At 42.7% G+C, this 25,276-nt stretch overlaps 1 protein-coding gene across 1 annotated transcript; it reads left to right on the forward strand.

Moving 5' to 3' along the window:
- The first annotated feature begins 3,984 nt into the window (after positions 1-3,984).
- On the forward strand, positions 3,985-21,823 carry SLC6A1 (solute carrier family 6 member 1). The gene is made up of 14 exons (XM_086618785.1): positions 3,985-4,219; positions 4,947-5,078; positions 6,501-6,601; positions 8,331-8,440; positions 8,560-8,692; positions 10,073-10,207; positions 10,325-10,428; positions 10,731-10,855; positions 13,081-13,193; positions 15,266-15,397; positions 15,961-16,063; positions 17,349-17,449; positions 19,561-19,728; positions 21,719-21,823. Exons 1-14 carry the CDS (start codon positions 3,985-3,987, stop codon positions 21,821-21,823), a joined length of 1,797 nt encoding a protein of 598 aa, XP_086474911.1.
- The last annotated feature ends 3,453 nt before the right edge of the window (positions 21,824-25,276 follow it).

A 25,276-nucleotide genomic window follows, 5' to 3' on the forward strand; every position in this document is an offset into this window, starting at 1 on the left:
GGGCTACTTCCATTGTTGTGATTTATTATTAAGCCTTAGGCTTGGGGAAAATTTTTTTTCATAGCATGGAAAAAACCCTCCTTTCAAGCCTGTGGAACGAAAGCATCTTTTCGTTGTCTGCTGCTGATTTGCTGTATCACCTTACATGCACAAATGTCCATGCACTGACCCACTGACAGTAAAATCTCCAGCATGGCCTCCAAAGGGAATAATGGCATCAGCAGCGACAGGGCAGGACAGACGCAAATGGGTCAGTCTCCACCTCCATCCTCTCCAAACAAGGCTCTGCTGGCTCTTTGGGCTTGCCACTGCCCGAGGTTGCTGGGTCCTTGCAGTGCGTGCAGTGGGGTGTTTGCCCAAGGCTGTGCTGTGTGAGGCAGTTAAGCACTTCTCCACGTGTGATTGTTTGAACTACTGCTTTCAATCTCTTTTCATATTAAAAACCACCAGGCTGCCTGCCAAAGCCCCCCTTGCCCTCGACAAAGACATGTGCACACTTTCTGGGGTGTCTCCTGAAGTTTCAGCCTTACATTCAGCGATACAGTAGTATTGAACCAGATCTGGGCACCTTCCTCCAGGAGGACTCATAAAATCCCGGGTTCTTTGCTTTACTCATTAATATTTTCTAACTAACCCTCCAGTTTGTCTTTGTCACTGGACTATATTACTTTATTCCACAGAGGATTTAACACATACCCAAAACTCTCCAGAGTCTGATAGGGCTGGAAGAGCAAGGGCAGGCTCTATGCCCAGCACTTACCTGCAGAGCCTGTTTGTAGGTATCAGGGGGTGAATCGATGTCCCTGTTGGCTTGGTTATTCTGCTCTGAGATTTGGCACAGATCCTTTCCTGGAGCGCCAGCTGTGACAATGAGTTTATCTCTCGTTATGAGCCAAATGACAGTACACATACATATGTCTGTCTCTCTTTAGTGTTGGTTTATTTAGGGGGTTTTATGTTGGTTTGAGTTTCTTTTTCCACCCATCCTCAACACACTCATCCTCTCCCAGTACTTGGAAGCTCCTTCTGATTCTTCACATAAAGGTCTGGACAGTCTGGATCGATGGGCTGAGGCCAGTTGTAAAAGGTTCAACAAGGCTGAGTTTTGGGTCCTGCACTTGGGTCACAACAACCCCATGGGGTGCGACAGGCTTGGGGAAGAGTGGCTGGAAAGCTGCCCGGTGGAAAAGGACCTGGGAGTGCTGGTTGATAGCTGCCTGAATATGAGCCAGCAGTGTGCCCAGGTGGCCAAGAAGGCCAGTAGCATCCTGGCTTATATCAGAAATAGTGTGGCTAGCAGGACTAGGGAAGTGATCTTCCCCCACCATGCTCAGCACTGGTGAGGCCGCACCTCGAATATTGTGTTCGGTTTTGGCCCCTCGCTACAAGAAATTCATTGAGGTGCTGGAGCGTGTCCGAAGAAGAGCAATGAAGCTGGTGAAGGGTCTGGAGCACAAGTCTTATGAGGAGCAGCTGAGGGAACTGGAGTTGTTTAGCCTGGAGAGAAGGAGGCTGAAGGGAGACCTCGCTCTCTGCAAGGAGGCCTTAGTGAGGTGGGGGTCAGTCTCTTCTTCCAAGTAACAAGTGATAGGATGAGAGGAAATGGCCTCAAGTCGCCCCAGGGGAGGTTTAGCTTGGATATTTGGAAAAATTTCTTCACCAAAGGGTTGCCAAGCATTGGAACAGGCTGCCCAGGGAAGCGGTTGAGTCACCGTCCCTGGAGGTACTGAAAAGACGTGTGGATGTGGTGCTTAGGGACATAGTTTAGTGGTGGACTTGGTGCTAGGTTTACGGTTGGGCTTGATGATCTTAAAGGTCTTTTCCAACCTAAATGGTTCTATGATTCTTTGAAAGCACAGCTCAAACTAACTTAAAACAACAACAGCAAAAACTGTGATCTAGTACAGGACCTGTTTGTGAAGGACGAGAACACCTGGATGATCCTTAACTCAGCCTGGGCTGGCTATAAGGAAACGCTTTCAGTTCTGTGGCTTCATCAGCAGGTGGTGCTGGGAAACTGCACATTACTGAGTGCTCTCCTGGAGCTGGCTGCACCACAGACCTGCAGGCGTGTGGGTGGGGAGGTCACAGTTGCAACGGGATCTCAACCCACGGTGAGAATGGGAGCCCCATTTTGCCCACACGATGATCTGTTTTTCCTTGTGCAGAAGGAGATGTGGTCCCTGAACTGCTCAAACTTCTGACTGCAACCAGAAATGACATTTACTGGTACACAGAGTTGGACGGGATTGCATTGAGATACAGAAAACTGAGTCCCCAGTTTTGTATAGAGGAAATACCTGTACACAAAGGACATGGATGGGGTCTCCCTCCTGGTGTCCCACACCGAAGTGGAACAGAGAGGAAGGTTACGAGCATGATCCTTGTTTCTCTCCTCACCTCAGCATACCTGCAGCTGAGTCTTCTTCATCCTCCACCTGAACCCTTTTTTTTAACTTGTTGAATGTGGCCTTATAATAAGCACTATAATCACCCAGTGATTGGGAAGAAGTTGAAGAAAAGCACTGTTCATAGCAGAGTCTTTACATGGTTTTTTAATGTTTCTTTTCACATAATTTACAATTAGCAGTGGATGGCTGATAATCTCCATCTTACTTTATACAAACCCATAAATAAAGTTGTTGCTGATCTTTGCATGACCTCATGGCCAATGTCGCCGACGTTGCCGTAGGGTGGAGCTTCACACTGGCAGGAGTTTCATTTGTTGCAGTCTCTGGTTTGAGGCCTGGTGACTGGCATATGGTAAAAGAAGTTATTAAGAGGAACTAGACACTCAGTAGAGATGCAATAGACACTACCTCACTGTGTTTTTTCCAGCTGAAGTGGAGCTGGGATGGTCTGCAGGAGTTACCTGCGCTTCAGAGTTGACTGAATATCCCAGGGCATTTTTCCTAATGCGTATTTGCTTCCTTGATTTTTCCTTTATTTAAATTTTGGCAATTTATATAGTACCAGTGATGTTTTTTGAAAAGGTGCAAGAATGCAACCACAGTAGGAACCAGGAACTGAGTGGTTGGTGCAGCCTGTTGTCTTACAGCGCTTGTAATTGAAGCGTGGTGAAACATTTGTCTGACATGAACAGCCGTTTAGAACCACATGTGAAACTTCACATCGTTACCCACGATCAAGCCCTGTTGCTTGGTCTGGTTTACTGTTTTATTCCTTTGGGAGCGTTCTAGGGAAAGGTGTTTCGGATAAGCGCACGCTGTTCATAACTTTTAAAATTCACTATTAAAGGTGGCAAGTGCTATTTCTTGATAGCCACAACTTCTTGTAAATAAAGGAACTTTACAATCATGGGAATTCCTCTTCAGTTTTTTAAACGCAGAACAATTAAATGGAATAGTTCCATTGCCCAAGTTCCAGCCTGTTATATATATTATTCGTTGGACTGTTAAGTGGAATTCTCATTACCAATTCATCTTTTGCATACATATAGAGAGATATAGCTGTAAAATCTGGGCTGCACGCTATGTACAATGCAGTGCTGCGTTTCAGAATTATTTTGTTTCCGTAGACGCATAAGGAGATATATAGGGGAAAAAAAAACGAGTAGCTGTGGCTTGGAGATTGTTTTGGGGGCCTAAAGGTAGTTCTGCTCTGCTTCCTCCTGAGCCACTAAGCCAAAATCCGAAGGGCAGAGCCAGGCTCTTTGGAGAGACGCCCTCGTTGCAAAGGTCTCTGGTCACTCTGCGTTTTCAAGTTGCCTCAAGTCCTGCGGAGGCAAATCTGAGTTCTGTGGTCTCGTGTTTTACAGCTCAATCCAGAAGCTGGAAGAGGGTTGTGGAGTAGCTCACGATCCGCCCCGGCAGCGGGGGCCGTGGGGGGCTCTTGGGTTCTTCTTGCCGACGCTGTGACCACCCACTCGGGTACCCGCGAGCCGCAAAGCTGCTGTCCACGTGGACCGGTGCCGAAATCTCTCGTCCCGCTGCTGCCAGAGCCTCTCCAGCGAAACCCAGAGACATGGCAACCAACGGAACGAAAGTGGCCGACGGACAGATCTCCACGGAAGTCGATGCTTCCATCACCAACGACAAGCCTAAAACCTTGGTAGTAAAAGTACAGAAGAAGAAGACGGATCTTCCGGACCGAGATACTTGGAAAGGGAAATTTGACTTTCTCATGTCCTGTGTAGGTTATGCCATTGGCTTAGGGAACGTGTGGCGGTTTCCATACCTTTGTGGCAAGAACGGTGGAGGTATGTTTGCTGCTTCGTTCTGACAACCTCTGATGATACATTTGTGTATTAGAATTCACCATAAAAGTTACCAGTAAAACAGAACTCGGTTTTAAGAGCTTTTTCATCCACAGAGGTGTTTTTTGGTTTGTTTGGTTTTTTTTTTTTTTGCTGTACACTTGACCAGCAGGGTTGGAGCCACTTCGGAGTGTGGTTCTCTGCTTGGAGGTCTGCTCTGGAGTTTATTCTAACTTCTAGTCGGCAGGTGCACTTAAAAGACCGTGAGGCATTAGGGCAGAACTAGAGCCCCTTGCCCCCCAACCCCTCAGAGCCTGTCTTCTGGACTGAGTTTTTGCGAGGATCGCACATGGCTCGTCATACTGACTCTGAGCTTGCCACGGGCGGCTCACCTCAGCCGGAAAGCAGCCGCTTCTGGCTAAAGCCTTCGTGCTATCTGCATGCTCCTGGGACAGAGGAAGGCAACAGAATACACAGTCTTTTAGATTTTAGCTTTGTACTTCAACAAAAAATATGTAAATGACAAGGAGATATATTTTTCCCCTCATTTTCACCTCTTGAGATCCTGGTTCAGAAGGGGACATGTGCTTTCCGCTAACTTTTTTGAAAGCTTACGCTTAAGAGGAAAAAAACCACATGGGTTTCTTTTCATATATAATAGGGATGGAAACGGTGGAAAGTCAGAAGTGTTTTTCCCCACTGTAACTGACTTTTTCTTATTTCTTTGTAGGTGCATTCTTGATTCCCTATTTCCTTACTTTAATTTTTGCTGGAGTGCCACTGTTTCTTTTGGAGTGTTCCCTTGGTCAGTATACATCTATAGGAGGCCTTGGAGTGTGGAAGCTTGCTCCAATGTTCAAAGGTACAGTATGAATTTGGATTACTTTCCGTTTGTTTCCAAGTTGCACAAAGTGGCAGGGTAAGAATGTTTCTTCACACCTTCATATTTTTACTTGAACCATAATTTTCCACAGAAAACCCTAATTTTCTGGGATATAACTGACAATTTTGAAACATGCTAGGATATCATTCATTCCTCATTAAAAATAGCAAGGGTTAGGCATTAGAATCTCAACAAACTTATTTTCAAACATATTTTTTGTTAGGGACTGTTCAAAATAGCATATTAAATCTAGAAATAGTTGTCTGAGCAGGTATGGAACTCTGTTCACAGCAGTTTGGTAAACATTGTTTCTGTTTGAGGACACAGAGGTTTGTATCTTTACTGAAACTCAAAAGCCAGACACTTCAAAGATGGCAATTTCATGCCGAATGGCTTAAGACAAGCTCACTCCATATTGAAGTTTTTTAGCTAGTTTAAGGTTTCTCATTGCTAGAACCTCAAGGTTTTAATCTAGATTCTGCTTCGACCTACAAACCTGATGAACTGTGTTTTTCTCCCTCTAATCCCAAATCCTTTGACACTTAAGACCTCCTGAGCTGACTTCTGGACCAGTAGAGGAGCAAGTTACACACTGAGTTATAAATTACTTCAGACGGTAGGACTGACAGTTAGCATAGGGTAGGCTAAAAGTTTGCTTAGAGTGGATTTTGTTCTACGAATTTTTTTTGTTGGGAAAAGCCAGAGGAGATGAAAATGAAAATGTTTCTCGCAGGTAAGTATTTTAACTTTCCTGGAGTTCCTGCTGTTGGTCAGGAGCACGATGCAAAGTATAGACCCTGCTTTGCGTTATACTGATTATTCTGAGCACTTGCTCCTGTTCAGTGTCATATGGCACCTGTCACCAGCCTGAATATTTTGAAATACCCCTGAAGTCTCCATGTGGAGTAGAAGACCAGGCATTCTCATTGTGGAACCCCTGACATTTCTTTAGTCTGAGATGACCGAATAGCATTATTCTAAGCTTCAAGCACTTTGGTCGGTGTACGAAGGGGTGAGCTGGTCTCATAACTCATACTCGATTTGCCTGCATCTGCCAGAAGTTTCTGTGGGCCTGCTGCTTCAGAGAATGGGCTGGTTTAGCTCTTTTCCCTGGAAGTAAAAAAATGCCTGTAAAATCTCAGCAGCAGCTGTGACTGCTTACTGCAACACACGGAGAACTGGACACGATAGTTAAATGTATGGATGACTGAACTATCACCCAAATGAGTGACCTTTTTATAATGGTACTTCTGAAATTTTAAGCTGGCTTCTACAAAGTTTGGTGAATGGTATCTGACCCATATGTTGTGTTTGTCCTTCTGAACTGCAGCTCTTTGACCGGCACCTGCACAGATGTTGCTAACAGCTGCTTTCTTTTGTTTCTTTCCGTTTTCCTTACAGGTGTGGGACTAGCTGCTGCAGTCCTTTCCTTTTGGCTAAATATTTACTACATTGTGATTATTTCGTGGGCCATATACTACCTGTATAATTCCTTTACCACTGTAAGTGTGTGCGTGTGAGGGGCGGTTGGGATTGTTTGCTGAATGTAAAGCAAAGTGATTTTAGCTGGTTAATCTGTCTCACTGTAAAGGGGTGAGGTTGACACAAAATGCATAGAGATCAGTAGGATAAGCTAAAGGAAAACTATTTGGTAAAAATCCCATTTCTAATTTCTTTTTTTCTCCACAAGAAATGTAGGCTAGAGAACTGGGAGGAAAATATTACGTTCCAAGGATGTCAGTGGAGAAACACAGTAATAGGTTATTTTGGAGCCACAGGCTTCTCTTTCTCACCGATTTGTTTAAATTTCCTCACCTTAATCTTCAGAGCCGCGGCTCTTTCATCTGCACCTTTTGAGTTTCACTTATTCCCTGTCTCTGCCCTCTCATCACGAGCACGTGTGTTCGCTTCTCTGCTCACCTGCCAGGCAGCTGCAGGTCACGCTCAGGCTTCGACCCCCTTGTCCTGGCAACGCCAATGAGAGCACTAGTATCCTTTGCCTCTGAGCCTGCAGCCCCGTCGTTGCCCTGAGAAAAACTCTAGAGTATAACTAATATTTTTTTTTTCTTCAGCAGCAGCCAGACAGATGTTAGTTCTTTGAGAAATCGTATCATTGCAGTGTTTTAATAGTGGAGGGTTTATTAAAGAAATTCCCATGGAACAGAGGGTCTGGGATTTCATTAGCTCTGAACTTCCATTCATTGTTGTTATTTTTGCTTTGTTTCGTTCCTTTCAGATTTATTTTTAGCTGCCTTTTTTGCCCCTCAAGGATGATTCATCAGCTGAGTAGCTCTTGTCTGATTTGTGGGTTTTGGCCATCTGAGGAAGCATTCTTACATAAGTCCCAATAACGAATGCATTATTGTTCAATTGTTGTCCCTTCTACTAATGTTGTTCATGCTTGCTTGTTCTCAGCTTTAAATAACTGCACCTTGGCCAAATTTGCATTAATTGCTGTCTGGGAGTGACATGATCATTTCTTTTTTTGTTATCCTCAGATTTGTTATTGATGTGAAAGATCAGTCACAGTCTGGAAGTGGTGCACCGCCCCATATTAGATGAATATTGACTTCTAATTCCTTTGAAGCCTCTTATCCTCATATTTAAAACATGCAGTACCCTGATACAACATTTTCTGTGAGAGGATTTTCCAAGATTGGCCATCAAAAAAATATCTAAGTTGTATCTAAATCAGATTCATTCTAATGGATATTGTGTGTAAACAGGTTCTGCTTTTCAGAACTTCGGAAAGATAAAGGAGTGTAATGGATGTGTGTAGAAAATGCGTGTAGAAACTAGAAAGTTTACATTTTTCTAATTGTCCCCTGGCCTAAGGGGAAAATGGTAATCTCTGATCAATAACCATCAGAGCTTTATTACCTCTGGTGCAACAAGAGGTAGCAGAACCTCCAGGAGGTCCTTTCTGCTGCCCTTGTCTCTTGTAACGTGCTCAACATGCTCTGGCGCACTGAGAGGCCGATCAGGCTCCACGGCACTCGGGCTGAGGTATTAAGGAAAGGAAGAAATATTTCCACATCTGATTCACACAATCGATCTGAAGTTAACTCACGCGGCAGACGTGCCCCCAGGGACACCGCAGGACTCAAAGTGTGTCAGTTCTCCACTCCGCTGTCCTTCCCAGCGAAAAGAGAGACACCTGAGGCAATGCTTGCTTAAAAGCTTAAAAAGTGTCCGGCTGCTTATATTGTTCTCTCTCTCTTTCTTAAACAGACTCTTCCTTGGAAACACTGTGAGAACCCGTGGAACACTGACCGCTGCTTCTCCAATTACACCTTAGCAAACACCACCAACATGACAAGTGCCGTGGTGGAATTCTGGGAGTAAGCCGATAGTTTTTCTCTGTCTCATTCCTGTGCATATGCAAGGATCAGCTTGTTGCCATTCGTATGCTCTCTCCTGAATTAGTTGTCAAATACACCGTTCTGTTGGCTCGTTCTAGACGCAACATGCACCAAATGACCGATGGATTGGAAAAACCAGGGCAAATCCGATGGCCGCTAGCAATTACTCTAGCAATCGCCTGGATTCTGGTGTATTTTTGTATCTGGAAGGGGGTAGGCTGGACCGGAAAGGTAAGATTAAAGAGTACTGTAAATATATTTCAATTTAAATTGCCCATTTTACTCAAATAATCTGAAAATTCTTGAGGTAAGAGGCACTGGGGATAGTTTTGCTGGAATAGCTCTGTCAAGTATTTAATTTCTCTTTCTTGAATTGATACAGCACCGTGTTTTTGAAAGATCTGGCTCCTTTGTAGCCAGCTCTGCCCACAGTCTTGGATGGTGTGTTCACTTATAGACTTCTTGGCTTTGCCAGGTATAAAATTGCCTAAAATTATGTCTGCTTGTTTCTGGGATAAATATTCTAGCTAGTGTGGATAGCAATAGAGAGAGGATGCAGTGCTTTGGCTTCAGTGAGAAGCATACATTTATTGCACAGCTCTTGCTGGACTTAGAGCTTCAACACTTGCGTACGTATCTGTCACGTGTTTAGAGTTACTCCCTCCTTTCCCTACGCTAGGGGAGAGCCAGAGGAGGTGCTTACCATGGGCATGTGCCACTTCTTGGAGTCTGGCTGGTTTCTGGGTGCAAAAAAGAATTTACTAATGAATTAAAGGAAATTATATTATTCATAAACGTTTCTCCAGGAATGAAAGGGCCACAGCATCTGACATTGGCATATACCTCTCCCTCCCCCCAAAATGGCAGGAAGAACTCTTTGGGAAAAGAAGAGCCACAGCCATGAGGCCTGCTGGCAACTGAAGGCTTGGGATGTAAGACCTCAGGCCTGGTGTAGAGGACTAGGATTTTTTCACACCGAAAGAATGAATCGTTAACTTTTGCCAAGGTAGTTGTAACTGTGGCCCACTTCAAGGTGCAGGTTGAACATGGCCTAGTTGAGCTCAGACAAACTTCATTTCTCCTGTCTGCAAAGAAGGCAGCAAAAAAGGGGCTGACTCTTTCTGTGGAGTCTGACTTCATCGTGTCTTTTTCGTAAGGCTTTTGAAAAGGCGAGAGAGTAGGATCCTGTCGGGCAATCGTATCATAACGTAGATGAGGAGAGAGTGTGGAAACTGCAAGAGCAGCTCTCTGAGAGCAGGAGAAATAAACAAAGAGATGTTGTTCTACAAGCAGAGTAGGAGTAGTTGAACCTTGTGCTCTTGGGAGCTCCCCTTGTCGAATACAAAACAAAACCAAACCAAACATGAGCCCATCGTGCAAAAATATCCCAGTCTCCTATATTCCACCTTCAGGAAGACATGGTGCTCAGGGGATTCTGCAGCAGGGACTCCCCTTCCCACCCCAGGTTCTTCCATTGATAAATGCTTCAATTCTGAAAGTCAGCCTCAGTTGCTGCTGCAGTATTTTTAGGGAGCAAATATTTTCTGAAGTGTTAATGAGCACAGATCATTCTTCATTCCACACTTACAATGTCTTGTTTCTTCACATCAGGTGGTATATTTCTCTGCTACTTATCCCTATGTTATGCTGCTTATCTTGTTCTTCCGTGGTGTAACACTGCCTGGAGCAAAGGAGGGCATTTTATTCTATATAACTCCCAACTTCAGTAAGCTTTCAGACTCTGAGGTAAATATTCAATCCTTGTAAACCAAAGTTTCACTGCTAACTGTTCACCTTTCAGACATATGACCTGCTCCTCAAGTGCAGAAACAGATTTTTAAAAAAATTATTTCCTGCAATCAGGTTTGGCTGGATGCTGCCACACAGATTTTCTTCTCCTATGGTTTGGGTCTTGGTTCACTGATTGCCCTTGGAAGTTACAACCCTTTCCACAATAATGTTTACAGGTAAGCAGATGACCGCACACATTGCAGTGGCACTTCCCTGTCTCAGCTGGAGCTGGATTTTGTCTTTCTGTGTACTATATAGTTGAAATAAAGTCCGGTCTCGGATCTGAGTGTTAAATGTTGTATCTAAGTAGGAGTGAGCTGTGTAACTGGGAGAGACAGTATGACTTGTCCAGCGTGAAACGGAACCCAAACTGTGAAATCCTAAATCAGGAAATCTTTTCACAGGAAAAAAGGGTGATATACTGATGAACAGTAGCGTTGCTGTACCTACTGCTTAAAGCACCTTCCCTTTATTCCAGGGACTCCATCATAGTGTGCTGCATAAACTCATGCACAAGCATGTTCGCTGGCTTTGTCATCTTCTCCATTGTTGGATTCATGGCTAATGTCACAAAGAGGCCTATCGCAGATGTTGCAGCGTCAGGTATCCACCATATTTTTCTCTAAATTGTTCAGTGGCATCGGTTATTTTTTTTGTTTGTACGTTGCATCCAACTGCTTCACGTAATGGTTCAAAATCCCTCCCTTAAAACATTCCTCGGCTCCCCGTCGTTTCGGTCCAGTTACTGATTGCGGAAGGGAGAGCGCGGTTCAAACCTCTCAGGGCAGCACCGGCAAAATGGCTCCGTGCGCGCAGACCGCCCGCCTGCCCCGTGCTCTCAGACCTGTGGTGGGGAGAGCGGCCAGCTGGAGACTGGGGGGGTGACACAATGGATACTGGTCAATACTACTTGCAGGGAACGCATTTACGAGAGGTGGCAGCACAGTTAGCTGCCCCAAGGCTTGGCTGTGGCATCAGATCATCAGCCTCTTGCTACTGAAAGTCTAAAAGCAAACTGAAAGGAGGAATGGTGGTCGTCATGGTTTTGGAGCCTATGTTCTCAAATTAGGTTTTTAAATGCCTTTTACCATTTCTCGAGGTTGAGCCCTTCGAGGCAGATCCCTTTCACACCTGGCCAGACCTACGGCGATCAGCCAGTGTCATGGGACCCTTTCATATGAAACTCAGTTTACTTAGGGCAGCAAGACGTCCATGAAACGATTCTGCTCTTCTTTGCAGTTCCTTGTCTTTCTTCCAGATGAAAAAGCTTGAAGTAGCAGAGCAGATGGTTGCCCTGCCCCAGCTGGTGTACCAGATACTCATTGAGCAGTTCTGGCCACGGGGAGGGCTCTGATAACTGAGCGCTTGGTTGGAAGTCACTGGTGGACAAAATGTGTCTCCTTATACGAGCACACATATCCCATTGATGAAATATTCCCTTGGTTAGAAAAGTAGAGAATTTAAGCCCTAAAAATAATCTTAAATAAGCTACATGTAATTAGCAAAAAAATTATGACGGCATTCACGGCTGTCAAAAAATGCTCTGGCAAGTCAGTGGTGTGTGAAATAAGCTTCTTGGATTCATTTGATACAGATGTAACTATATAAGAGTACACCTGCAAACAAAACAATATTTTTACACCGGTGAGGATCCTAAATGCTTTTTAAGGCAGTAATTGCTGACGATATTTGGCCCTTTAATTAAGGCTTCTATTTCTCCCAGCAAGCTCAGAAACCGATGGGTGTTGAAGCAGCGCGTGACACGCTGGTTTGTGATCTTTTATACAGCTTTGTAAAACAAACAATATTATTAAAAGCTGTAGCTGCGTTTTGGTGAAATGTGTCACAGAGTAGAAATAAGAACATATTTACCTTGCGTTTGTTTTGCCGTTGTTAGTGCCATTGGGAAGGCGCGCCGGTCATGCCCGCTGGTGCTGGCAGGTAATCGTTTCAAAATCCGTGTTGCGCTCGCTGTGGCAGGTCCGGTGTCTGACACCAGCCCTTGCGTCGCTGCTCCGAACGCTGCGTGTGCCCAGGCAATGAGCACGGGCACACCCCACCTGTAACGCAAACCGCAACATCGGATACGGATACGGCCCGTAGGTGCGGCACACTGATTTTATTTCTCGGATTATTTAGTTGTCTACAGGTTTCATTCCTAACCTGACAGCAGCTGGTTTCCAGCTATGCTATGACAACAAAACCAGCTCCTGCTTTTTAATAAGAATTTAATATTCTCCTTCCAACACTATGCCCCTAACAGCAGTTAGTAGGGACACATGGAAAAGGTTTGCCTGTTTACAACTATATAGTGTATTAAAATGTGTATTTTAGGAGAATGAATGGAATGGAATAGCAAGTGGGAATACTGTAAATGCTGGAAAGTGTCTTCTTCTGCATCTCTGAGCTTTGTTTCTCTTCTGAACTACTTGGGCCAAAGCAGAAGATTACAGCGATCAGTAACTACTTGAGAGGGAGGGAATGCTGGTCAGTACCTGCAGGGGTAATCCAAGCCAAGGATAACATTCCCTGTCTTTGCCGTACAAAGGTGTCCCTCAGGAGCAGCTTCTGAACCACATCTAGTATTTTGCCTGCGTGGTTGGTTGGGTCTCAGTTTTTTTGGCTTTGTTTTGGTTGGTTCGTTTTCAAAGCACGATACGTGCACTGACTTCTTGGTCAGTGAACACTGATTAAGCTGAAATACCTGGTCAGATGCTGCCTCCATGGCTCAGTCATTCCAATAAACCTAAAAACTGTATCAGCAGGAGCAAATCATCACAACCCCAAATCAATCACGTTGACATCTTCTCTCCTGTTTCTCCCACCAGGCCCCGGACTGGCATTTCTGGCTTATCCAGAAGCAGTGACACAGTTACCAATTTCTCCTTTGTGGGCAATACTGTTCTTCTCCATGTTGCTTATGCTTGGAATTGACAGTCAGGTAAAACTGGTGTAAAAATTAATAACGAAGATGAATTTTCTGCATGGTACAAGGTTGGCCTCCTTCTGTGCATTCTGCCTGCTCTCTCCCAGGAGAGGAAAGACTAAGAGAGGTTCAAGGAGCCTGAGATAGTCAAAAACTGGTACTAAGACACTTGGGCTTATTCAGGAACTGTTGGAAGCAGATACAAAATGTGCAGAAAATGTATTCTGCAGACTAAAGGAGCTTTCTTTGACATCTCAACTGTTCAGTCACCACATTAAAAATACCTTTGCAGTGTTCATCAACGTAGGAGACACGAGGGTATGCTTTACAAGGTTTAGATGCTACAAATATTTCTGAAAGGTGACCTCAGAACTTACCACAGGGAGCAAAAAGATGCAGCACACGTTTCATTTTAAGCGTATGAATGTCAGGAGCAAGTTCAGGAGGCTCTAGGCTCATTACTGAGGACGTTCTGTGTCTTACTGTGCGCTGAAAGCACTTCCCAGTGATAAGGATCAAGACTTTCTTGGTTCAGGCATTAGCTAAGAGTTATAGATGGTACCTGACAACTGGAAATGAATGGGAAGGCACAACCTAGAGGTTTTGCAAGTCCAAATAAGGTATTCTCCAGAGTTACTGTCTAGATTAAATAATGAAATAATGAGATAATTAAGGCATGCAATCATTAAAAAAACGTTTATTGCAAAATGGTCAAAAAAGCACACAGAACAAGAAAAAGTAGTTTTCATGCTAGAAAGGACTACTTCTAACAAAAGCATTCATTAATCAGTAATAATTTTAATACAGATAGTGACTCTATGGTAGGCACCACAGAAAGCACCCTGTCTTATGTTGCAAAGCATTCTTGGAGGACTTTGTCAGGGAAGCCCCTTCTGCCTGCTGAAGAGTTTGGCCATTTGTACGTGGCCAATGGCAGGCAGATGGGTTAATCTACTTGCAGCCAGCTGCAGTTGTCAAACCAGCACCTCACAGTTCCGAATTAGCAGAGTCTTCATATCCTGTAAGGAAGATGAGAATTAGTAGCCTAGTACTGTGCTACTCTCTCAGTAGAGAAAAATCCATCATTTTCTGTAAATCCAAGTTGACTTCAGCCTCTGAACCAAAATACAAAAAGACCAAGAGGGCATTTTATACTGGAGCATGAAAGGAGGCTGAAAATTTACATTTTCTATTTCTTTGTTTTTCGATAAGCTTCAGGCTTGACACTAAAACCTATTGCTCAATCTGGGGGGAAACTACTGAGAAATTAATTGGGTCAGAAATATTCTTGAAAGAACTTGTCTCTAGGCAACTAACAGCTGAGGAAGGTAGTCTAATATTATTAAAAAGAATATACATCTACAGGCTGTCATGCTTCCTTCATTTTCTGTCTATCAGGGAAACATTTCATACGCTAGAATTTATAGGAACTGCAACTATTGGTTAAATTCTGATTGCACTGCTGGAAGTTAATAAAACTTCACAGACATTCTGGTTTTCATTATTTCAGCCATCATAATGACAACACCTATTTTGAATATATACATACAGAAAAAATCAGAAGTATGGCCATGCTTTCCATGTGGAGGATCACATCCTCAGCAAAAATCTTTTCTAGGGATACAAAAAGTATTTATTACACATGAGAATTAATCTTGTGTCTGTAACCTTCACCCTGAAGCACTGATCTGATTAGACTTTCTGTCTCTATTGGCTTCCATGTATGCGAGTAAATCACAGGAAGGAGAAGTTTATGTTTTTGCAGGATCTAGGGGTCAGAGCCTTCACCTGTAGGTGTATCTTCTTCTATCACAAGAACGAGCACTTTATGATTGTAAGGTGCATGCTATAGGTCACAGTTTGAAATTTGGAGTGTTTTCTAGCTGGAAGTCTTTTTGCACAGATCTTTTTAGACAGAAGCAAGGATATTCAGAAGCACTGCTTCCACTGAAGTCAAGTGAATTTCATTTCTTATTTAACGGATGCAGCCTTAGGCCAGTGATGAGTACTATTAAAACTCCTCCCCTAAATGCAGTCCTGCAGCTGTCGTGCACTGCATCCTGTTTCATTTCTAACTTTACTTGCAGTTCTGCACTGTCGAAGGCTTCATAACAGCTTTGGTGGACGAATTTCCGAAGTTACTGCGCAATCGAAGGGAACTCTTCATTGCTGTTGTGTGCATCGTTTCCTATCTGATAGGGCTGTCCAATATCACTCAGGTACGTTCTGTAGAAGAACGGGATCTTACGTCGGCCATACAGCATCTGTTTTATTTCTCCCTTCCCTGGCTCCAACCAGGGATCGTTGCAAACCACTGACGTGGCAGGGACCTATCATCAGCACTATCTAAAGACTTCAGGCAGCAGACATTAACTTGTAAGTGTAAAATGCCTGTAGTCCGTGGATGCAGTTTGTCCTACTTTGTGGTTCAGGTGACAAGAAAATACACACCTCTACGTTCTGTTTTACAGTCCAAGTAGTGGTGGGTAGGGATATTCTCCACTTCTTCCTGAGATCTACTGGATTGCAAACTGTTTGAGGGAAATGATTGAATTATTGAACAAAAAGGAGGAAAGTGAAATTAAACTAGTTCATTAAATTCTAGCAGTAATGTAATTTTTGACAGTAAGCATTGTGAGACTTCAACCTGTTAACTTTAATTAATTTACACTAATATGTCCCTAATCTGTTTGCCACTGTTAGTTTGGAGCTTGCATTTTGACCTATATTGAAATTGGAGTCCTTGCTGCGTATTTTAACACTTCCTTCTTCTATGTTTTAGGGTGGAATCTATGTGTTTAAGCTTTTTGACTACTACTCTGCGAGTGGAATGAGTCTTTTGTTCCTTGTATTCTTTGAGTGCATCTCGATATCCTGGTGCTATGGTAAACAATATGTTTTTATTTTTTTCTGCAAGTTTTGCACATCTTAAAGATACTTTATCTATGGATTTGTTCTTTTATGTGTGCACGTGCTGAGGATGGAACTGAAATTGGCCTTGGTTTATGTGCATATAATTCCAGTGAGGACTCAAAGTTGACTTGTGGAAGGTACTTCTGCCTCTTTAAAACACCCTGTGCATAAGCCTGGAAGTCACTAAATGCTAAGTGTTTCAGGAATGCTAAATAGGTGATATCTCCCTCTTTTTTCCCCTCTCCCTTCCTTGGAAAGCCTGGATCTTCAGAGATGTTAGGCACTGATGTTCTCAACATAACAACTGAGGTCTTCTGCGCTTCGTAATGTTTCATTTCCAGAAACTGCTCTGTCACTCTAGGATCTTGCAGTGAGAGCCAGGCTCCACGGTCAGTTTTATCTTGTATAATTGCCCTAAAATATCCAGAAGTCTGGACTAACAGGCTCTGGGTATAAAGATTAATGAATATGTTTCATATTCTTGCCAGAGTATTTGTGCACTTGCCCTTAGTTCTGCGTTAGCTAGTCCAAGGACCTGCTCCCCTGATGACTGAGGCACTTCAGCTTGTATTACAAAACTGATTCTCAGCTAGATAACAGCTTCTGCTGTCTTGTAATGGGCGCAAGAGGATGGAACGGCATTTTATAGGGGAGAGATACTGCATATGAATCCAGGAAATGCGAATGGAAAAATACACCAGCTACAAAATGAAGAGATCAAATACAAAGCTATAAATAGTATGACAGACGTAACTTTTAGAAGATGATGGAGTACTGGCAGGTCGCAGCAGCAGCAGAAGGGCTGCTCTTTGATTTCATATGCAGTTCTGCATGTATACAGTGTGCATTTATCCACGCAGAATGAAGCTACGTAATGCTAGGATGGATTATTTTTTTAATTTAATTTGTAAAATATCATTCTAAATCTCTCATTCTAATAAGACTTAGAGTTGAAATTAAATAAGGGCAATACATTGCATTTGACCTCCAGATGTACAGAATTCCTCAGCCTTTGCACAGGAATAAGTTTGCTGGTTGGTAATTAATTAATTATGCTGTGGAAGAACGAGAGCACATGATTCTTGGTGCTTCTAAGTTTGCATATTTCTTTCTCATTCAGACAGTGAAAAGTTATGTTGGGGTTACAGAGCTTCCAAATAGACTTCATCATTTATGACAGTATCTCAAAACTTCTGAGCTTTCAATTGAATCAATTATCCGATACGTTTCTATACTGTTTCTTATTTCTATATTTAGGTGTCAATAGATTTTATGACAACATCCAAGAGATGGTGGGATACAGACCCTGCATCTGGTGGAAACTCTGCTGGTCATTTTTCACTCCTATCATTGTGGCAGTAAGGAACAAACTTTTATTACATGATTCAAAGGATGTAAATGAGGTGGCCTATGTACTACAGCATTGTCGTTTCCACCCCACAGGTTCTTATTAACTCTGACCTCATTCCTTTTTTAAGGATTTGAGCAATTCCATTGAAGGCAATAGGCAAAACCCAGAGTCACTAGAGGAAGCCCGTGCTCTAAAAAAGAAGCCTTGTGCAATTTCAAGATTCGTATTAGTCCTCTGGAAATGGTAACTAGTCAAGAGTTTGACATGCAGAGATAGAAAACTGTAAGAAACAGCTTTTGACTGTTTCTGATATTCTTACATAAAACACAGCAACCTCTCTAAAGTTTAAATTTTCCATATACACCAAAATGTCCACATTTTGTGAGCTGCTGAATTCCTTCACAGACACTATTCTGGTAACAGACTAAGGTTATAAACTGATGTTCTTCTCTCATGGGAATCTGTGGAATATGTTACCCAGTTTACACTACATTGCTACTGTATTTTCTAGCAAGCCTTGCAAGGATTTTGTGCACTGGGAGCCACAGTACAGTCATTTTCTGCTTCTAAGCTTTATGCAGCTAAGCCCATACAGTACATTTTGAAATAATAAGCAAAGTAATGTAAATTTACTACTCCTAATGTAGTCAACCCCGATGCAATACAAAAAACTGTAATGAAGTAGACACTATTACACATGACACAAGGCTTCCCACTCACTGATCCTTCTCTGATATTCCCCTATAGGTAGCCCAAGGCCACAGAAAAGCAAAGAACCCTAAAGAGAGGCACAGAAATGTGTTTATGCTGAGGGTTCCCTGATTCATCTCTAGCCAGATGAAGGTGGCTTTCATTTTTCTGAAAACAAGTGTTCAGGAAGGCATAAAAAAAAGCATTTTGTTTATTTCAGTGGTATAGTAGGAAGATGACCAGTATGGCTTGTAAAACTTACCAGATCTCTCCTGTCTTGTAAAGTCTTGAACAGAATTTGTTGTCCAGTGCAAGTTCACAGGTGGTGCTGACGTGCCAATAAAATCTGCCACTCTGCGTTCCCCTCTCTGGGAACGTGTTCTGCACAAGGCATGAACCTGGGATCAGAGTGAGCTGCTTCTCTTTGCCGGTTCAGTTTAGCAGGTTTCCCTGATGCAGCCTGGTTTAGACCTTTGAAGCAGGCCAGGCCAGGAGTCTTCCTTGGGAATTTAAAGGCAATAAAACATATTTGCAGGTCATCTGTTTGAGAACACCACAAAAGCAACCCACAAGTGCTGCTGATCAATGGTACAGTAACATGTGTACACAAGTTTTATTCCCCAGGACCCCCATCTTTCCCCATAGCCCCCTTCCCTCTGATTTTGTGCAGATTATCTGAGGACTCTGCTGGTACCAGCGGATCCCCATACCAGCATACCTGGATAATCTGAGATGCAGGTTACGTATGTGAAAATATAGTGCTAACTTGAAACACTAAGAGTAATTTTGGTAAGAAGCTTCTTGGGAAACTATCACTTCGTCTTTTGCTATTGAAAAATTCAAAGTGGTTTTTGAATTTCGTAAGTTACACGGACAAATCTGTAGCCACTTACTGAACAGCAGGCTCCATTCTGACTGCCCTCATTTTCCATTATGAGTTTGTTCAGAGGATCTGAACGACATCAAAGCCTCTGGGCCAAGCACTCCTAGGTGGTGATATTAGAGAGGTCAGTGCAGAGCCAAGCTTTAAGAACATTCCTTACTCAGAGCCCCAAGGAGTCTGTTGCTGACCAGTACAGTAGAGCTGTACTGATACTATTATTCCAATGAGAAAGTTAGTGGAATCAAACAAACAACTTCACAATTGCAGAATTACAGTCCAGCTATCTACACATTCCCACACTAGAGCTTAAGCCAGCAGGGAATCAAGCAGTGCAGTGGGCTGACGTTTGCCTGTTTTCTGCAGCCTCCCTCAGGAAGACTGACCTGCCGGCCCCATCTACCACCCAGTGCCCAGCAGCTATCACCAGGGACCAAAGGAACCCTCTTCTCCTTGAGAGAGGAGGTCCATGTCAATCCAGAAAACCCCTTGAACACACACCACTCTGGAAATCTCATCCAAACCTTCTTTTCCGCTGTATTTTGCAGGGCGTGTTTATCTTCAGCGCTGTCCAAATGACTCCTCTCACGATGGGAAGTTATGTTTTCCCAAAATGGGGCCAAGGGGTTGGCTGGTTCATGGCTTTGTCTTCTATGGTGCTGATACCAGGCTATATGGCCTATATGTTTCTAACCCTGAAAGGCTCCTTAAAACAGGTAAGGCTCTCTCTTTCCTGACTGCATGAGTTCATCTCGTGAGACCTGTGCACACTGACAAGAGACTGCTGGGCACTTATTTTCTAGTATGTATTTCTTGTTATCTCACTTGCTCAGCCCAGTTATTTTGCATCAAGCTGAAAAACATGAAAACAAGTACAAACAGAGACAAGACAAGACAGTGTCTGTACCATCTGTGGTTAAACATAATTCACCACATTAAATGTGGTCCTTATCTCTGGGCTTTGACAGTTCCAGACACTTTGCATCCCAGCTCCTTTCACCTAGAAAACAAAGTAGCAGTTTACAAAATATGTAAATTTGTCCTAATTAATGCAAGACAAACTGTCATGTATCAAGGCAGGTGATGCTCTAAGGAATTGGAATCAAACTTCTTAGGACTAAGCCCACATAACCCTGTTTAGCACCTCCCTGCAACGCGATCAGGGATCTGAGCTCCTGTTCTGCATTGCACCTATTCCGAATTACAACAGCTGCCTTGTTCTGCTGCACCTGAGAGAAAGGACATGTAGAATCTTGGGAAAATGCTTCCCTTTAGTCTTTACTTAAGGGATTTCTATGAACAGTTAGTTCATGAAGAACATCAGAGGCCTTTTCTCATGGCACTGTGCTCTTAGCCTCTCCCTGATTCCTTATTCCAGCTGTTAAAAGGAGATGGCACTTCCCGTGCGAGAGAGGCGTCGTATGGCTTAAATCGTTTAAGGTGCTCAGAGAAATGCTGCTAAAGGAGCGTGAAATGTTAATAAGGTTATTGACCAGAACACTCTTTAGTGATTACGTACAATTGCCACGTGATTTTTTTTTTTTTTTTTAATTTGGATGAATCCTTACTTTTCCCTCTCCAGCCAATAATCTCATTCTGTGCATAACAGACACTTCTTCAGCACGAGTACTGAAACACACATCTCTGTCCTCTCTAATTGTGTGAACCAAAGGTTGTCAGAATGAATTTGTGAGAAATTCTGGAATATTCTAAAATCAGCTGACAGAGCCATCTTTGCAAAGGGACGATGATCTTAAGCAGAATTGACGAATAATGCCTCATGAATTGCTCAGATCTTGAGCCAAATATTTGTCTCCAGCAAATTTTAGAAGACTCAGTGATGCTTTAGAGAAGTCTACAAAAAAATTTGGTGGTTTTTTTTGTTTCCTCTGCTTGTTCTTAGCTTCTACATTTTTAATATCTTTTCCTTGGTCTTATGGAAATCTTCATGTGCAAATGGAGAATTGTTGCTCTAAAACATAGCAGCTTCTTGGGCAGAGTTGTATAAGACCACAGTGAAAGTTCCTCATCTCAGTCTTGCTGTGGATTAAGGTCTCATTTTTGAAAGCTTTGACAAGTGATCATTAGATAATAGGAGGAGCCTACACTACTCACAGGCTTTGACAATCAAAACTGGGCTCGCTTTCTCGGTATGACTGTGAGCTGGGCAGATAACCTTCATGAACGTGAACACAGAAGGTCTAGGAAAGACAGAATAGAAATAAAACCATCTTAAATACAAGTCTACTTTACCTGTTGTATGCCTGGAGGTAGTAACTCCCAGAAGCGGCAGCCAATCCTCCCTAGTCCCTTCTGCTCCCTGGGGAGGGTCACCATCACGTTTGAGATCCAGCTTTCAGTCCCTGCTGCCCACGGCAAACTTGCAGCAGAGTCTCTCCTCACCTGCCCCACGCTGCAGTCTCTCCTCACTTCTTTTTCCCCAGACATGCTCAGCTGGCATCTACCTGGTGGCATCTACCATTTTGCATGTGGTCTTTCAACTCCTACTGTCATGCTCAGAACACATCAGCTGAAACTGGTTCTAGTATATGTGGCTTACTGCCTTTTTGGGCCCTTGGGAGAAAGAGCTTTTCATTGTCACTCCAAAACCTAGACAAAAGTGCTTAGGATTGCCTTTAAAAAAGAGAAAGTAAGCTTAGAAACTGTTTTTTGACTGCCTCACATCTACTTTTGTTCTTTAAACAGCGCATCCAAGTGATGATTCAGCCAAGTGAAGACATCACTCATCCTGAAAACGGGCCAGACCAGGCCCAACAGAGCAACTCCGCAAACAAGGAAGCCTACATCTAAACTTCTGTATTGTGAAAGTACCAATACTGCTCCAGAAAAACAAAAAATATGGTTGAATATGACCACAAATTTATGTCTGAGAATATAATTACCTACCTCTAGTGGCAAAAAAAAAAAAAAGAAAAAAAAAAAGAAAAAAAGAAAAAAGGTCATCTCCACTATAAGGGAACCGCCATGGGTACGATCCAACCATTGCGCGAGCTCAGATGTTGACAGTGTTTTGTGTTCTCTGGCAATCCACAGACTGTTAATGTTTTTATCCTTTCACAATAATAGTTGCATATCTTGGAATTTGTAAATTGATGTGCCAAGACCTTTTTAATCTACCTTTTAGCACGACTATTTGAAGTTTTGTGCTGCTGATTTTTAGTAGTTTATCACTATTTCTTACCGCTGAATCCCAAGACTGTTATTTCTGACTTTGCAGGAGTAAAAATTAAGCTTGGAATCGTTTTGTACGAAAGAAGGAAGTATTTTGTAAACAAATGATTTCCAGTGAAAAAGTCTGCCCTTAAAATTTGCTCCAGTCAAGGCCATTTGAGGGGGAAGAGACTTCCTTCAATTGACGGCAGACGTTCCTAGTGCGAACCGAGCGGCACGGCTGTTCGTGGCGGTACGGCACAGAACGGCTGTCAGCGCTCTCGGTGTTCAGCCTCTCAGCATAACTTTCAAATAGGATCGTAAATTTATTTAAAAATATATATACTATTTCTTATAAAAATATATCTGTGATTTGTGAGTCAATGCTACATGAATTGCAGATGTTAGAGGCTAACATCTAATATGACTTCTAACTTTTAGCAAAAGGAGAACTAATATCCAAGAGCTCTTCAAGATTCCCAGGAGTAAAAGAAATACAAAGTATTTGCAATTCAGGCTCAGAGTACTTGAGCTTTTATTACTCTCTTATTATTCTACTGTTATTGTGTTGCCACCAAAATAGAAACCAAAACAATAGCTGAAAAATTGAAGCTTATCCTTGTAATTCCAGTTTAGGGTTTAATTCACGACTGTTCTTTTTAATCCATTAAAGGTCTTTTAACAGTTTCTAATAAGCAAATTACAAACCACGGATTGTTAGCACTTTGGAAACAGTTTTATTTTTATTTACGGATGATGTGTGGCGATGAAGGCATGAGGGAGAGCTATTCCAATAATATGAAAATCTCCACTCTGGGCTCGGTCTGCGTTTGCCACATAGCTGGAAAGGCCCTTCAGCTCGTGGAAGCTTTTCCCCGTGTGGAAAATGCGGTGGTCAGCCCTGTATGGCGTTTCTCGTTTGGCAGCTATACGACAGGCACAAGGGAGTGTGGAAAACGCAGTAGTTGCTGTTTGATTGTAAATGACTGTGACAGAACTGTGCAATGAAACATGCTTTTCAGCAAATTTTTGTGCACCGTACAATGTTAGATAGCACAATTTATGTAGAACTACTACGTGAAAAACATGTTAACTGTGAATGTTGGGTTTTTCGTTGTTTTTGTCTGAAGGTGACAAACATGTTCTTGCAATAAGGTATTATTCTCAGAATGTCAAGCACATTATTGTAGAAATAATATATATATATAAAAGACACATGTATTTCGAACTACATCATAAAATCTCAGAGTACGTTTGGTAGATTCTAACCTGTTTCATACATAGATCAACTGTAAAATATTACGAGATCTAAGCTACATCCTGAACGGCTACAGCTGAAATGCAAAAGTCCTGTAAGTCTTTGGGATTTCGAGGAAAACCGTACATCCTGCACAAACATTATACATACGCATTCTAATTGTGAATTTCGTTAGACTAAGGATAAAAATTCCAACTTTCTCTTTCTTGTTTAACGTAATCAAGTCCCATGTTGTTCTAAGAAAACCGCAGTATTTAATGTTTGATTGTAAACAATTATGACAGATGTTTGACAGACCTGCTCTTTAGCAAAAAGCTGTACAAACGTATCATATAGCACAAAATAGTGGTGTAGAACTCCTGTGTGTCAACTGTGAATAGCTGTATCTTTTTTGTAGTACTTGCCCTGAAGAGAAGATTATTGTATGATCATATATGCTTTTTGCAATAAGGAAATATCCGAACACCAAGCAAATCTATCTCTATATAAAAATATATATGTAATATATACATATTCAAAAATATATACAGAGCCTGTTTAAAAGAGTACAGTATTATTTAGTAAATTGCAACCTGTTCTATGGACCAAATGTAAAATATTTATAAATTAAGATGCATTTTAAATGTCTATAAATGGTGTCATAATTAAAGCACGATTGTTATGTAAGTTTCCAAGAGTTTAGAGGAAAAAGAATAAAGGTTATATTATACATTACATTCAGAATTTCGCATCTTTCATTGGACAGAACCAACGCGTGTTATTTTCTGTGAAGCAAGTTCTAAACGCTTCCTGTATTTATATATACGTTAAAATTACATCCTTTAAATACCAAAATGCTGTATCACACTCATGATGTGTAGAATTAATCCATACTACTATTTCTATATGTTAGTTAGTATGTGCATACGTTACACAGGAAGCTAACCAGGTGACCATTAACAGCCCTACCTGGCATCCTGCTGCTTTAACGCTGCCGTAGGAAGGGGCAGACCAGGACCTCTGAGCAGCCCTAGCAAAAAGCCTGGATTTTAAAAGAAATGGTCCTCAGGTACGTTTTTGCTGATGCTCTGGGTCGTGAACTGCAGCACCTGAAGTCGCCAGTTCCTAAGCCATTCCTGAGGAGCTTACCATCCCAGGCCGAAGCCAATGGGCCAGTGAAGCAGTGGCCGTATGCTAAACACACAGAGGCTCCATTTCTACAGAAAAGCTTTGTTCTCTATCAGCTGCCAATAAGAGGTGAGAAGATGTCAAGCACGTTGCACAGCGGTCTGCCTTACATCTGCGACTATGCAATACTGCGGAGAAGCTGAACGCTCCTGTGCTCCGAGTTTAATTATCTAACTACAAAATTGGAGCAGGACATCATGCTGCGGAAGAGTCTAAGCAATTTAGAGAACATGATTAGAATTGAAAATGCTCCCGATAGAAGCGTCTAAAATCATAGTCTTCAAGTTCAAAGTGCTGACCTTAGAAAGGAGCACTCAAAGGTACATGTTCGAGGCGAGGTCAGGGCCGCCTTCTGCTTTTACAAAAGGCTGGGGAGCAAGGGCGGGGGGGGGACAGCTCAGATTGTTCTGGAAACGGGGGAAGGGGCAACTCAGACGCTTTTCAAACGCAGGGGAAAATCTAAACTGTCTTTGATGTTTAGTTCACGGGCGTTACGTAGTGAACTCGTGGCCTGCTGCTTTCACAAGAGATTGTAAGAACAAGGATGAGCGGAGCGGCCCCGCTGCTTAGCGCTGGGTGGCTGTGTGACAGCTGGCCAGGCCGCAGCGCGAGGGGCAAAGGATGGCCGAGGAAAAGGAACCGCGGTGAAGGATATTGCGTTAGTGCTG

This window comes from Tauraco erythrolophus, chromosome 12, assembly GCF_009769465.1.
Source record: "Tauraco erythrolophus isolate bTauEry1 chromosome 12, bTauEry1.pri, whole genome shotgun sequence".
NCBI lineage: Eukaryota > Metazoa > Chordata > Aves > Musophagiformes > Musophagidae > Tauraco > Tauraco erythrolophus.

What these genes read in the sequence shown, in the direction of transcription:
- SLC6A1 (XM_086618785.1), top strand. Translation starts at nt 3,985, where the DNA reads ATGGCAACCAACGGAACGAAAGTGGCCGACGGACAGATCTCCACGGAA. An exon ending in GTAAGCTTTCAGACTCTGAG is followed by an intron (nt 10,208 to 10,324) that starts GTAAATATTCAA and finishes TCCTGCAATCAG; the next exon opens with GTTTGGCTGGATGCTGCCAC. An exon ending in TGAAAGGCTCCTTAAAACAG is followed by an intron (nt 19,729 to 21,718) that starts GTAAGGCTCTCT and finishes TTCTTTAAACAG; the next exon opens with CGCATCCAAGTGATGATTCA.